At 38.7% G+C, this 16355-nt stretch overlaps 1 protein-coding gene across 1 annotated transcript in view; it reads left to right on the top strand.

Annotated features, from left to right (window-relative positions):
- Positions 1-3026: 3026 nt before the first annotated feature.
- Positions 3027-16355, top strand: part of LOC139926503 (macrophage mannose receptor 1-like) — a 28626-nt gene continuing 15297 nt past the window's right edge. Inside the window, exons 1-9 of the mRNA XM_078287878.1 lie at positions 3027-3151; positions 3639-3995; positions 5294-5464; positions 5935-6090; positions 6591-6701; positions 9453-9590; positions 9729-9905; positions 10969-11123; positions 12670-12783. Of these exons, the coding sequence (XP_078144004.1) occupies positions 3049-3151; positions 3639-3995; positions 5294-5464; positions 5935-6090; positions 6591-6701; positions 9453-9590; positions 9729-9905; positions 10969-11123; positions 12670-12783 (1482 nt within the window). The 5' untranslated portion in view covers positions 3027-3048. The remainder of the gene's footprint in view (positions 3152-3638; positions 3996-5293; positions 5465-5934; positions 6091-6590; positions 6702-9452; positions 9591-9728; positions 9906-10968; positions 11124-12669; positions 12784-16355) is intronic.

The raw sequence follows: 16355 nt of genomic DNA, 5'->3' as shown, positions 1-16355 counted from the left end.
ACATCAGGAGATGCACACATTTTAGCCAATTAGCGCAATACCCCGTAGCGCAATACCCCGTGGCCAATCAGCTCTATATCTGTTCATGGGACATTACAGCTGCCCTTCTACCACTGTACCAAGTTTTGGAAAAAATAGCGAGGTGGTTATGTCTAGACCGGAAATGAGCTCTCCAGTGTCCCAATGTTGCTTGATGGGCCAATAATGGAAAGTTTGTCTCTTCTCATATCTGCTGACACAGAAGGTTTGATGGTGTTACGTGAATCCGTTTGGAAGTTATATGCCTTTTCACAAGAGGCCACGCCCACGCCCACTGCCACACCCCCCTATGGCCAATCGGTGCGAAAAGTTAATCAGTAATTCTTTGCCCCTTGACCAACATTTCCACAAAGTTTCATGCAAATCCGTTCAGCACTTTTGGAGTTACCTTTCTAACAGACAGACAGACGGAACAGGGCGAAAACATCCCCGTCCAACCTCGTTGGCAGAGGAAATGAAAATACAGAATGATTTATATAAAGGAAGAAACTGTTTGCAGATCTAAATGCCTTCGCCCCAGGATATTTTGTTGCTACACTGAATGAAGGCATATAAGATTCTCTCTCAATCAGCAACAGTGTAGTATCACTCTGGTCCAGCAACCGGAGTGTATGCATACTACTATCATAACATTTCCTGTTCAAAAGTGCCATCAGATATTAGTGATTAGTCCCTGTTTGTGATGAGAATTAATATTTTTATAGCAATATAATATGTCTTATCTACTCTCATGCTGACCCCAGTTGATAAATGAAAATTGGATAGTTGTGATATCAAATGCAAATTGCTTCATGGATCTAGTTTTGTACATATGCTCTTGAAATGGATTTTCTTCTTTTATAAGTGATATAATGAGAGAAAGAAAAATAATAACCCATTTATTTTGCTTTTGGTGCTTTACTATTGACTGTGGCTGTTGTTTGACTATAATCACCTGTTAATTTATTATAGTCACCTGTTACTTTCCTATCAACATGGCTGTGTGGTGATGTAACAGAATACTATTTCAATCAGGAGAGACTAGGATGAATGCTTGAATGAAAAACTTTATTCATGACATGAAACAAGATGTAAACGTTGGTGTAAGCTCCATGGAGGAACTCCTCCCATTCGTGAAGTTAGGAGTACATCCGGGATAGATGTAGGAATTAGGATGTGGGAGTTCCTCTGGAGCCTGGACATTGGTGGTGATGGGGTGGTGGAGGGACGAAGGTAAGCACAGTGACTGGAATGACAGCAGCATACGGCACAGATCTGAGAGAAGGGCAATAGCATATACTCCCGTCACTTAGACTATTGGCTCTTTGAAAAAGAGAGGGAAGTGACGGCCAACTCTGATTGGATCTCTGGAAAAAGAGGGAAAGTGTTTACCGACTCTGATTGGGTAAAGAGAAAGCATGAATGGATGAATGATAAGTAGTCTTCCTGATTGAAATTAGTAATACTTCACGAATACCTTTTTAATCTCCTTAATTATTTGGAAAATTTCTTTCACACATGCTCAATACCAAATAGTCACTCTACACTCTCATCATTAATTCATGCTGGAGAATCATTTAAAGGATAACGCTGGTGTTTTTTTTTTTTAAAAGTCAGCCTATTGTAGTTATTACCAAATCAAATTCAAATGGGAACAAATTCTTCATTACGCCGGGGACTATTTTCGGTGCTACGGAACTACTTTCCTGAAATAGAAAACGTGTTTACGGCCGGCTTATTAAGTTGTTTGAGGGAAAAGTCGGCTGGCCCGGTGCATTGCGATGATGAAATATGTTGCCCAGAGCAACGGCATGGCTCTGTGACGTGTTTTTAATCATTTTTTTAATACAATGGAGTTCTATGGCTGCTGAGACATGGCTTTATTGGGCATCGGCTACATGGACGAGACTTGTTAGCAAAACAAATTCATTGTCGATTTTGTTATTTTCATAGGATTTGTTGACGGTAAGAAATGCATTAAAAAACACCAGCGTTATCTTATATTAAATATATTATAATTATTATATATAAAGCTTGACCTAAATAGACCTAGAGAAGTCCCAGCAATTGCTTACAGGGCCTTAAAAAACATAAAGTCAGCACTGTCTAATGTTGCACAATATTTTAACCAGCAAAAACTACATTGAGAAATGAAATTTACAAGAATTTCAGTGGACAAAACTATGATATTCTCTAGAACCCATGTGAGTCATGTGTGATTTTGACTACTACAGTCTGTTTTTGCTTTTGCACCATGTGGAAGCACAATCAGATTGGTAATGTTAATTATAAATCCAATAATATGAATTCAATTAATGAATATAAATATGAATGGGAATATGAATATCAATTAATTGATATCCAGGAAAACTAGCAGTTACTTTTGTGGTAACTAATGGGGATTTTAGTAAACATTCAAAACTATCCAAAAGGAAAAAAAATGAAAATCAGAGATATCTTTCATTTGTATCATTGGCATCTGCTTCTTCTTGTTCCTTTTTAATGAATCAAGAATCAGAATTTATAGAATGTATATGGCTTATCTGTCTTTAGTCCATACATAAACAATTAAGTGATTTGATCAGTAATACTGATAGGTGACCCAAGTTGATCTCTCTCTCACCTGTGTCCACTTTGTCCTCAGCTCTGATAAGTCATGTTTTGGGTAAATCTCTTCTTGTACTTGACACTGAAGAGGCCACTTACTAGAGCATGATACTAACACTTCCTCTTTCCCACAGTCTGTGTTTGTGTGTATGCAATATGCAATGGCACACATGTACATGCATGCATTTACTGTAACAGCCAAATGTGCAAATATCAGCATTTGGTTTACTGAAAAGTGAGGATGTGTAATTTGCCACTCCCTATTCATCAGAAGAAAATCGTTGAAATGTGTCAATCTCAACTGTCATGCTTATTCATTGAAAAAAAAAATGACGCGACAGGATATGTCAATGCTATTAAGAGTCCCTCCTTTTCGTGATCATTAACACAACTCATAAGTCCTCTGCTAGCAATGCATCAACAATGTCTGCTGGTGTAAGACATTTCAGAAGAATGCTAACCATGAGGATAAGTGCTGCAGCTTTTGTGCTCCTCATCCAAACATCTCAGTGTTTGGCTTCAAATGGTACAGTATCAGAAGCTTTAATTTCAAGCTTTTTTGTGTGACTTGAAGAGTCTACTGTGCACAGTATATCTTACACTGTATGCAAAGGCCCTTTGTCCTTGTACTATGTGGGTCAATATGTACTGTGAACTCTGTATGTTGCCACCAATGTTATCTAGATGAATTCCTGTACATTTGTTGTACTTGAAGATTGACGTGATTCTGATTCTAATTTTATTTTAACTTGGCTTTGTTAGGACTTTGTTTGCTTATTACATTTCAGTTCAGCCTTTGAATTTTTATTGGGATTTGATATCTCATCTCTATAATGCTTTGAAAAAAAATTTTTAATCCAGATTTGGGATAGACAGAGAACTATCACAACTCCAATAACAGACTGTATTGACAGCAACAGAGAGGAACCTGTTGAAGAGAGACAAGCACTAGAAATTAGTATTTTACAATGAAGTCTCTTTATAGTGTTTTTTTGAACAATCTTTCTCCGCAGATTCATCATTCTCACTCATTAACAAGGCCACTGGTTTTTGTTTGGTGAAAAAATCAACCCGCTGCTATGATGTGCGCTGGACAACTGATGACCGACTTTTCGATCCTTTGACAAAAAAGTGCCTGGGAGTCCAGGGGAAAAGCGTGGGAAGTGAAATAAGCCTCTACGATTGTGATGAAAACAGTGAACTGCAAAAGTGGGAATGCCAGAATGAAACACTTCTTGCTCTCAAAGGCCAAAAGCTTTACATAGACTTCAAAGCAGAAGACTCAATAGTTCTCTCCAAAGAAGTAGGGCCAAACAGCCACATCACAATTTCAGGAACATCCAGTGGAGCTTGCACAAGAACATACAGAGGTACAGTATGAAACACTTTGGTGTTTTGGACGACTTCCATTCTCCATAGTAGTTATTAACCCAGTTCATAGACTAAAGACTAAAACTGGAAGGCTGAAGACAATGCAGGTGGGGATTCTTTAGGATGAGTATTTTAGGTAATTATAGGTTATCTTTCTGCAAGACGAGAGGTTTTCCTAATATTGCTCAAGATTGTTATTTTATGACTTGAGTTTTGTATGGTTTTTTTTTGTTTGTTTGTTTTTGGGTTTTTAAGTCTAGTTATAGAAAATCTCCATAAATGTTCTCTGTGCCATATCAAGCAGTGTGATTCAAGGACATTATATTATTATATCACATATTCCCTTGATCTTGAGAAGTTGAACTCATACCTCGAAATTCATAAAATGAAAAAAAAATAAATAAATCATAGGAAAATGAAACTATTCTTTTCCAGAATAACAATTAAGTCCCCCTTTAATGATAGGAAATTTCAGTAATGCTTTATTTTCTGTCTGCAATTTCCTAATAAAATGAAATTCCCATTAAATTATGTAGCAGTTACACCAGACTTACACCTTACAGAAAATGGAAGCAGTCAGTTTGATGGAGCTGATAGGATACTGTAAATTTCTGTAATTACTGTAAATAATTTCCTGGAAAGAACTGCAAAACTATAAACTATTTACGGAAAAATTAGAGGCAGAGGTCAATTTGGTAAACTAAGTCATTATACATAATATGCTACATAGGAAGTTACAGGAAAAGTCTGGGAAACTCCCTGAAAGGATAATTCCAGTTATTTTCAAACACGAATGCTCTACAATGAAGTAAGTGATTTTAAACACAATCAATTGTCATGATGGTGAAAACTAGGAAAATAAGGCCCAGGTTGAAAATAACCGGAATTATCCTTTAATGAAACAAACAGCTTGGACTCAATAATGTGGAGGCTGATTATGTTGTGACTGGAGCATTCCTTTAAACTGACTCGAGCGATATTGATATTGCTTGGTCATGTCACTCCCACTGATGGGCAGGCTGGTAACCAACTGCTACTGATTGCATTGGTATAACCATAAAATGTAATGGTAGATCTTCAGTTGAATTATAAGAATTGTAATTCAAAATGGTATATCCTTCCTCACTAGACCCTGTGTGTGTCTGGAAATCAGTGGTGTGGAAAAGATAGAACAAATGTATTTAACACATATTTTGAGTAGAGTGTCTTATTCTTAAAAAAGGTTAATCAGTGCAGTTAAAGATGTTCTCACACCAAGTATCTCTTTTTTTGTTTGCTTGTTTTTATTCCCTTTTAGAACTTTACACCATTGAAGGAAATGCAGCTGGCAGGCCTTGCATGTTTCCCTTCCTGTACAAAGACCGGTGGTTTGCAGACTGCACCACATATGACTCCTCAGTAAGGCGTTCTTGGTGTGCAGTTGAAACAAGATTTGATCATGAACTCTGGGGCTACTGCCCAACTGCTGGTGAGTATTGTCTATGGAAATTCTACCTATACATTCATCATACAACAGTATGTGGAAAGCATATTTACACTGTATACATTAGCTTGTGTACATTATTTGGAAATAAGTAGGATAGTATAGATAGTTTATTGTCCTTGAGAGGAAATCATTTACAGTCAGGTGCAGTGAATACATGTAGTGATAAGACAACATTCCATACAGAGACCACAGAAATACAAACAAATTACAAACATACAAGTAGGTGAGTAATGAAAACATTTGTGAGTCATGAGCCAATATCAAGTTTTTTGTGTCTTCAGGTTTCTTTTTTTTTCAAAGTACCTATTAGACAAGGCATGATTTTGATGTTGCACCTACCACTAGTTTAGATTTAGTCCTCTTTGGCACTTAATTCAAAGTAAGGAGGTATACAGGGGCCGTTTTAGGTGAGAGAAATTCATCAAAGGTTTTGATGCATCTACTTTTCCCAGCCACAGAACACTGGAAGAAACATCCTATATCAGGAGCATATTACCAGATCAACACACAATCTGCTCTGAGTTGGCCTCAAGCTCAGACCAGCTGCAAACAGCAAGGTGCCTCCCTGCTCAGTATCACCGATCCCCATGAGCAGGCTTACATCACAGGTACAGCGCCCCCCTGTGGATATATGCTTTAGTGATAAAGTGAATACATCACATTGCATACTCTGATAAATTAACAGCTTGTATTGATAAGCTGAGACGGCATTTAAAGTGTTAATTTCCAAATTGTTGTGTCCATTTTGAAAAAAACAATTAAGTTCATCATTCAATATTTCTCAAACATATACATGATCCTGTCAGTAAAAGTCCAGTTATTTTATCAACATAAGTTAGCTACTCTTTCTTAAAACATGCCATAATTTATTTTGATTTTATTATTATTATTATTATTGCACCATATACATTGCTTGTATTAATAAATTGAATATGTGCTTGGATACTATTGTGTTATGACAATGATCAGACAGGATATTATGGTTTGTGTTTTACTAACAACCATTTAAATGGTATGAAGGAAAGATTCATTACTTTGTCATTTTCCTTCATCTTTCCTCTTTCAACCACACACACACACACACACACACACACACACACACACACAGCACTATTGGGTACAGAGCACTATCGACTCTGGATTGGGCTGGTCTTGGACCAGGAACACGGCTGGCAGTGGACTAATGGGAAGCCCTTCCGGTATCTAAGATGGGACTCTGGTAAGTTTTCTCTTCAATACAACACTTTGTTGTAGGGCTGCACGATTATCACAAAAATTATAATTGCCCATTAATTCCCTTGATATTGTAATTGTGATTATAATTCCGATTAATAGAATTGCAATTAAATACGTATTTTGTGTTGCCAACTGCATATGCTGTATTCTGTATAAACAACCAAACCGGCAGTATGCCAGTCTCTGCACTGCGCGACCATGTTAACTTTCTATCTGAGTGTTGAGCAGTTTGACACATTTCCAATTACTGTTTAAAAATCCTGTTCTAACACATGTGAGTTTGGAGTAAATTGTGGAATTTTAAGTTTCACTTTCGTTTTCACAACACCATATTCACACGGCGGCCATTTTTCTCTGACGTCACGCTCAGGGTGGGCTAGAAAGCTAGAAAGTGGTTGAATGCTAACGTTAGCTGTTGTCTAACGGCAGCTAATGGGTTATCAAATATGTTGTTCTACCTTGAAATATGGCCCGATGTCCCTCCGGATTTTCACTATCCATTGTCTTTTCAGTTGCTGATCAATCGGGAAGCGGTGAAATGATAACGATTTGTCAGATTCCCTACGTTTATACGACTTGCAACCTGGAACACAGCAGTATGACATTATCCTTTTGATAACAGCATTTGAGCTTCCCACCCTGAGCGTGACGTCAGAGGAAAATGGCCGCTGTGTGAATATGGTGAATGCTGCTGGTCTGTGCATCGCCAAATGACAGACATGACATGATGCGCACATTAGGCGCATTGGAGATTTAGATACATTTTTATACATTGACCAACTTTTGGTTTGTGGCGGCTGTGTCAATGTCGTAGCAGTGCGCCACTGAAATTACTTGCACATCAATAAATCAACATAAATATGTTTTCAACTTCACATTGCTTCTCTTAGCAGCATCATAAAACAAAACTCATATTCAACTTCTTATTCAAACTTCTTTTTCTCAAAATGTTTTGGAGGCTACTGCAAACAGAGGAGAAATTCACACTTCTTAAAAGATGCTCATGCAGGTTCAGCAGCACGGCTCAGGATTGGTCATATTGTAGAAGTGGCAGGAAAGTTGAGACAGACAACTTCTCTCGTTGATTACACCAACTCGTGTGTCATTTATTTTTTACCCACAGAGCAAGACAATTTACTTCGCGCTCAAAAACACAACATACGTCGAGCTGACGTCCGACTCAGAAAAACCAGACTTTCTTAAAGGGGCCGTGTCTCCTTAACCGTGAGAAGCACACAATATAACTGTGTGTGTTAAACATACCCAAACCACAGATTATGGTGAATAATGTCTATAGAGTCCGCCACAATATAATATGAAAGCCTGTGATTTGTCAGTGCACTCAAGGACCTCAATGGATACGTCTGTGACTGGTTGAAATGCTCATTTGCTGTTTAGGCAGTGGTTTAGAGCAGCGGTTCTCAACCTGGGGGGGTCGCGAGATTATTTTGGGGGGTCGCAGGATGGTTGTCAAAAAAAAAAAAAATTTTTGAGAATGATTTTTCCATTAAATCTCCCATACCAATGATATAATGTAGTCATTGTAAAACAGATTTGAGTGAGTGAGTGAATTGAGTGTGTGAATGTGTGCGCGCGCACACTGAGGAGGGTGCCAAGAAGTCGTCTCCTCCAGCTTGGGTGGCACAATGACAGGTGCTTGGCCAAGCTTAATAATATGAGAATGTATTGGCCCTAGTTTTTGCCTATTGCCATTATTCAGCCTGTAAAGCAGTCATGTCGCCTCCTTCACAATGAGTTGTGCTGTCGGATCTTGAGCCAAATTGATTTAGACTAGTTGTTTTGTATATTTTTGGTCAGTAATGCAAGGTTTGTGTGTGTCTGGTAGCTGTCATGTGTGCATCTGGTAGCTGTCGTGTGTGTTTGGTAGCTGTCATGTGTGATAGTAACTCCTGGGACAAACCGGGAGCAGAGAAGCATGTGTTTGCAGCAGAGGGTCACTCAATCTTCCACTGCTATGAAGTCTGCGTCCCGTGCGCAGAGAAAATAGGCTAAATATGCGTCGAGCTCCATGCCGTGCACGCCTGTGTAAACAGCAGTGCCAACAGGGCAGGGCACCGAAGTGAAGCGGGTCACTGCAGTGTGTTTCAAGGGTGAGTCGAGAGGGAGGGGGTCGCAAACCCCAACCTACATTTTTTTGTGGGTCGCGGCTCAAAAAGGTTGAGAACCACTGGTTTAGAGCACTACAAAAAACTTGATTTTGACAAAGGGGAAGTAGCCTATTAAATGGAATGCCATAATCGCGACTTTTCACGATGGCCATATTCGTAATCTCGATTAATATACGATTAATTGTACAGCCTTTTGTTGTTCTGTTGTTGTGCTATGTTGCATTTCACTACTATGCCAATGGTACTAAGCGGTATCTCCAATTAAAACATTAAAACGTTGATCCAAATAACCATGAGTCTCTACACAATTGCCTCAAGACTACAGAGCCCACTATGGGCCACTCACAGGCCCGTTGTCCCTTACAGGAATCCAACTCGGGTCTCCTGACTGAGAGTCTGCAATCTAACTCGCTGTGGCAGACTTTCACCCACGTGAAATTGTGGAAACCCCTACTCTTGGTTTTCAAATCCATGTGCATGGTTTAACAATCTGTCCTCTTGAATTAGTAATCTGTTCCCTCAAATTAATAATCAGTGTCAGTGTCAATCATTGGGCAGCAGTCCTCATAAGTCATTAGTCCTCATAAGTCCTCATCTTTTTTTAGGAAATCCACTTCCTGATCCGGGACAGAACTGTGCAGTTGTTGATTCCAGTGTACAGTACTACTGGCAAAGTTCATCCTGCTCCAAGAAGTTGGGGTACATCTGCTACAAAGAAGGAGCCTTGCCGCCTCCTGTTCATGGTACAGAAAAAGATCTATTCTATTCTAGTCTATTCTAGAATCAGCCCTCCTATTTACTATGTCATTGAATTGTTTCTTGGTATAACACTTTCACAATATGATATCATTCAGTCCCTGTTTCTCTGTTCTTTTTATCAGTTGAGACAGGATTTTGTTCAAGCCCTTGGATCGTCTACAGTGGCCACTGCTTCCATCTTCAACGTGGTCAGAAAACATGGACTGATGCTCAGACTGAATGCCGTAAAGAAGGAGGAGACCTGGCGAGCATCCACAATGTGGAGGACCAAAGCTTTGTCATCTCTCAACTTGGATACGGTACATGAAGAAAATAGACACAAACGAAAGTACAGATCAAAATAAGTTATTAGGTTTATTCAAATATATACAGGTCAGTATAGAAGCAGTAGGGTGATAGAAAATATCAAATCATTTAGGTTAAATTGAGGTCATTACGTGAATAGTAAATTTAGTCAAAATTCAGATAAATGTAAAGGTAATTAACATGTAATTAGATCTATGACTGTAGGCAAATGACAATTTACTTAATAAAATTTATTATATTGAAGTTGGCATATTTGCCATGAAATTAGCCTCTTATGAAAGCCACTAATCCGCAAGCGACAACCCCCTACCAAAGCTACGCAGATTAGCCTTCTATTGCCCTATATTTCGTACACACACACAAACAGGTAGCTAAAATAATACATCATAACTGTATTGTATCTCCCTAATTTTTGCATTACAATCCTTATCAATTTTATTAAGTTGTAAACATATCCATAGTGCTAGCCTTAATGACTTTTCTGACTTGATATGATTACAGCCTCACTTGGTAGGGTGGTCTGTCTTTCTTTCTTTCTCATCTCATTTGTCAAATTTCTAAAGTTTTTCTTTTACAAGTAAATAAATCAGTATTTTTTTATTTTTTTTTACTGTACTATGTTTCCTTGGCTTTATTCATAGCACCCTATTGTGGCCTTAATGTGACTTTAGTTATAAATTTACAGTGGCCTGTAATTGACACAAACGATTATCAGCCATAACAATGGTAAATTATCGGCCTGTAAAGATGAAGCTTGGGGCCGTTATTTGTGTTCGTTGTAAAAATAATAGTAATAGCTATATAAAAAAATAAAACAAAGTCACATTTTCACAATAGGGGTGAGTAAGCTCCCTAATTAGAGCGGAGATCCAACAGAAATGTCTAGTGAAGAGTAAATATAACACAATGCAAAATACGGTAATAATAACACTGCTTTGTCATTGTCATTTGTCAGCGTGTGCAAATGTCTGTGATTCACTATTCACATATTAACAGATGTACAGATGGCCACTGGTTTACAGTACAAGGAGCATTTTCCTCTCTCTGTGTCTGCAGGAACCACTGATGAGCTGTGGATTGGACTGAATGACAGGAAGACAGAGGGGCTGTTTGACTGGGGTGACCACTCTACAGTCACCTTCACCAGCTGGGAGTTTGGGAACCCTAATGCCTCCACTGACCAAGGGGACTGTGTTCTCATCAGGGGAGAGGTAGGGAGCATATATAGCCTATTTGTATATATCTGCTCACATCATACACCCACTGGTAGGGAACGTGATAGCTAGCACAGGTTGAATTAATTCCTGAAAAAAATCCTCATTCATTTGAGAAAAACTAACCTTTTCGCTAAACTAAACTATTGTTTTGGCTGCAAATAACTACAATCAAAAAGGCAAATAGTGAAATCGAATCATTGTCATGTTTAATTCAGTGTACATATGTTTATAAGAATATGGGGTAAGCGTACCAATTAAGCCCACTAAATCTACATTTTGACACACTTTCATATACACAGCCTTGATGGAAGAATAATCTCTTATCTACCATTTAAGCTTACATTTTGTTCCTATTTGCTTCAGAAGAGTAATTTAGTTGCAAGAATATGTGAAAAGTCTGGCCTGGGCTTAATGGCCAGAGTTTGCCAGAGTTTTCTCCCGCTGAAGGTTACATGTCTCACAATGACAAGTGAGGAGGTAGGTAGCAAGTTTACTAGTTGTAAACATTTACTCGCTCGCTTCATTGATTCGCCATTACTCGGGCCGAATTTGACAACAAGCTTTAGAAAAGAGATGAAAACAACAACACAGCTGGCCCGCGTGTGTGGCTGTTTGTTTATATTATTAACATTACGTCTCACGGAAATCTCCACGTAGCACATGTTAGTTTTAGGATTGGTTACAGGGTCTGAAATCGCTTATGGCAGGTTTAAGACCAAAGTTGTTCCAAATAAGCCCATTCCATCATGCTACAAAATGTATTAATAAAAATAAATAAATAAAAAATGAATAAATAAAAACATCCAATTGATGGTAGAGGTTTTAGCCTGTGGCCTGACGGTGTTTGCTTCCTCAACTCTGTACAAATTCAAACAAAACTGCACTCTTTCCAGTTAGGGAAGTAACATTTTGGCAGGAGTATACAGATCACGTATGTGGCTTGGAGAAACATTTCCATTTGGCCAACTTGCGGCCACAATGCATCTCAAGCAAACAGATTCACACCCAATGCATCTTGGTTGCATTTACACCTAGATTTTTATGTGGATAAGTGCAATAGGATTGCTTTCCGATCACTCAAGATTCATTTTAATGTTGGGTTTAAGTTGGGTAAAAAGGTAAAATTCTTTCCCTGATGTGCCGCAACATTGTTCTTCGCTCGCTCCCTCAAAGACTTTCTGTCCAATACAAACTTTTTTGCTAACACTGTAGCACTGTAGCACAATGTACCGTTGTACCAGACAGCATGCGAGGACATGCACTGTATTTCTTAGCAATTTTGTCATCTTTACATCTGAAATAAGCACTTAAACATTTGCAAATGAAACCTGTTCATTATGTCCTGATTTGGCACTATGGATGTTATCATGACTATTTGTTGTGGCTTTAGTGCTAAATTGTATTGTTTTTATTGTGGTTTTACTGTGGTTGTGTTACTTGGTGTATGTTTTTAAATCCCTGGCTACAGACAATATTTCCCTTAGGGAACAATAAACAATAATGGTTGTACATGTACATGCGTTTTACTTTCCTCCTGCAGAATGGGAACTGGGCTGACCATGTGTGTAAGGAGAAACATGGCTTCATCTGTATGAAGAGCAGTGCCTCCAAACCCTCTGGAGATGAAGTGGACCTGAATATAGGTTGCAAGCCTGTGAGTGAATATTTGTTTGTTTGTTTATTTATTTGTGGAAAAAGTAGCAACACCTGCATCTGGTTTATCATGGTGTTTACCTAAAATCCATGTTTACCTTTAATCTTGAAATGCTATTGGATCAATATTTGATTCAATCACAAAATCACTAATTGTCACTATCACATATGGAGCTATGCAATTAGATTAGTGTCCACAACTACAAAGTGGTGCCTGCTCTTGCAAAACATTATTATTAACAACATTATGCATTTTCACAATTTTTTTCTCAAATAAACCGTGGTACTGCATTGACATTAGATGACTCAAGGCTGTTGACAAAAAGATTACAAAAAAAAATTTTTTAAAGGGTCATTACAGCTACAATCCACCATTTGTGCTCGAGTTGTGCTCATGTGCACCCTCTTGCAGCTGTGCAAGAGAAATGACATGCCCCAGAATGTAAACTTTCTTTTTTTTTTTTTTTTTTGGCAAAAGCTAACATTAACATCCAGGGACATTTGTGGTTCACGCAGAGTTTTACCAGGATAGCAGGAGAAAGTCACTGACCCTGTCCGGACAACATTAGTATTACGAGAGAAGGTCTGGTAATGTGGCTTTTACTGGAGTGATTCAGTGATTTAAATCCCGTTCTTGATCATCTTTATTTGTTATTATCACAGGGCATGCGTCCCTGCAGGAGTCTTTTCCAAGCAAATAACCTATAAAGTTTTTCAGTGAATTCCTACATCCTACAATTTTAGCACTATACAGATCGATGTTTGTGATGAATGAATTAAAAATACTTTGCACAGTATATATATTCTGGAATCTAACAGGAATGATACACGGGAATGATACACCCTTTCATTAACTTATGGGAGTGATGTAGTAATAAATTTGGTCCAAATTATTCAGTATAAGCACCGACATACAATTTACTGTCCTGCAGTATTAATCCTGATTGGACACCTACAGTAGGTTTGTTCCGGATGGGATAAAATTCCTGTGGCCCAGATGTAAAGGGCCACCTGTGATGACCAATCACCAGACCTCCCCTGATAATACTAATGTCGTTCGGAGAGGAGGAAATCCCCGGATTTGGTGTAAATGGGGTCACCCTAAACTAGCATGGTAATGACAAAAGTTCACAGACTAGTCTAGCAAGGCTGTGGCTAACTACACTGGAAAACCCTTTTGAGTTTTTAGTGCTCTCCATTTGACGAATACTGAGCAAATATTGATCTGGTGCTGGGAACGGTCATGCACAAGTTTCTTTTCTGTGCGCCCTTTCTTAGTTGTTGTAGGTGGAGGATCAGTAGATCCCTCTCCGCTCTCTGCCACCATGGTATCCTGCCCCCACCCTTACTTACTTACTCACATGGAGGCGACACTATTGCACTTTGTCCCACGACCCTCTCCAACACAATGTTTACAAAACGAGCACACAAGTGGGCCGATGCAATGTTGATGGGGGCGTAATCCCATAAATTGTGGATTGTACCTTTGAGTAATCTAAAATCTTTATTAGGGCTGGGTATCGCCACTGATTTCCTGAATCGATTCGATTCCGATTCACAAGGTCCCGATTCGATTCGATTTCCGATTCGATTCGATTCGATTCAATATCGATTCGGTTAGGGATATTTCAGTTACAATATCAATTTTGCTTGGATATGAAAGAGATTCTCAGAGAACTAATGCTGTAAATTGTACAAGGAACCCTCTAACCTGGTGCATTATTAAAAATATTAATGTTTACATTAAGAATTGACCCCAAAGCAGTTACATTAATGTACTTTTTATTTAACATGACCAACACACTACAGCAGTCAACACAATATAGTGCAAGCAGGGGGTTCCCCAAATTTTTGAGTAGCCAGCCAGATGGGAAAAGTAGCCGGCTAAGGGATGTTTGCGATGGCAAGATACATTTTTCCGGTGATGCATTTTTACCGAATTAATAAACAAACCTTAAATATGTTTATGAAAGCATGACTTAAAATAACATAAACATTTTTATTACAGGATCAATGCTCAATTGAAAAATAAACTGATTATGTTTTTTAATTGTGAATGTTTAATGTACTTTCTTCAGTCAGTGCAGAAGAAATAAGTAGTCTAAAACAAAAATATGATTACAAATAGTAATAAATATAATACCAAAGTGCATATTATAGTCTTCTCAGAGCAAGACTGGATCTCTCTCCTGAGTACTACTGCACTCACAGAACTGAGATCCAATAATGATGGAAACATAAATCAGTTTAAATAATGATTTTACATGGTCATGGTAATGAAGCCCCTAAAATGATCTCCTCAGCTAAGGCTTGTATTTAGCGTTATACAGCAGTTTCAGCTGTAACACTTCAGTTCAGTCCGTCGTTACCATGGCAACCGTTCGCTGCGCGTTGTGCCGAGGCTCGGCAGAGATCGCTATTATTTTGAAACATCTAAAAAAACACACAACTCCCCTTGCAATTTCACGCACAGTTCAGTTATTAAGGAGAGTGACAACCGCATCCTATAACCAAACTCACTACCTGAAAAATTCAGGTACTGATACTGAATTTGAGAGCGGATTCGGTTAGTCTGAGTAGTGTGAACCGAAACGGGACCGGACAGCTGGTTGTTACGTGGCTCAACACTCGTTATGTTACGTAACATTATCATCCTTAATTTGAAAGAGACGGAGGTAAGTGTTGTGAGATATTCTCAATTTTTCGATCCAGTCTGTTTCCTCAACATTGCGGTTGTTCCAGTTCTGCAGCCTTCAGCCCAAATGTTGCTGTTAAAAGTATGAAGTTCCTGCGATGGAAAAAGAGAATATGACGCCGCTGTCAATGGCGGTTTATTAAGATCTTATGGATAAACTGACGCCTCTGGTTACTGGTGTTACTGGTGTCAAATAAACTGAAAATACAGGTGATGGTAGCCGCAATATTGGTCTCAAGTAAATGTTACTATGGTTACAGACATTATTTCCAGCCATCGTGAGATCGGAGGAGTGGAGTGACTCCTGTTACCCGTGCAGACAGTCTGAGTCTAGTTATTTTACCGTACTTCAGTCTGCTCCAGTATGTAGGCTACCAGACATGCGCAGTCACTCTCATTCAAAAATTCTGTTGTCCCCACCAAATTCTGGTAGTGTGAACATTTAGTGACATTCAGTTATAAAAGCAGCCGGCCAGACAGATGTGAGTAGATGGCTAAATAGCCGGCAGCCGGTGCTAGCAAGTTGTGCAACTCTACAGACTCTACAGGCATATATTGGGCATATATTAAAAGATCGATCTCGGGATTTTATGAATCGATATCGGATCATTCAAATGAAGATCGATTTGAATCGGAAAATCGATTTTTTAAACCCAGCCCTAATCTTTATCAAGCTCTATTGACGACAAGTGAAATTGCAGCGACATTGATAGAACTTACCTCCTACACAAGTCTCTAGTACAGCCCTAAACCTCCACCTCTCCTGTCCCTTTGTGGCCTGTAATTGACACAAACGATAAAGACACAACTTCAAAATGGAGAAAAGTAAGGTGGCTAATTAGAGCAGAGATCCAGTAGATGTCTAGTGAAGACGTAAT

This window comes from Centroberyx gerrardi, chromosome 13, assembly GCF_048128805.1.
Source record: "Centroberyx gerrardi isolate f3 chromosome 13, fCenGer3.hap1.cur.20231027, whole genome shotgun sequence".
NCBI classification, from domain to species: Eukaryota; Metazoa; Chordata; class Actinopteri; order Beryciformes; family Berycidae; genus Centroberyx; species Centroberyx gerrardi.
The sequence above is the reverse complement of the archived record's forward strand: the minus strand, read 5'-3'. Positions and strand labels throughout refer to the sequence as shown.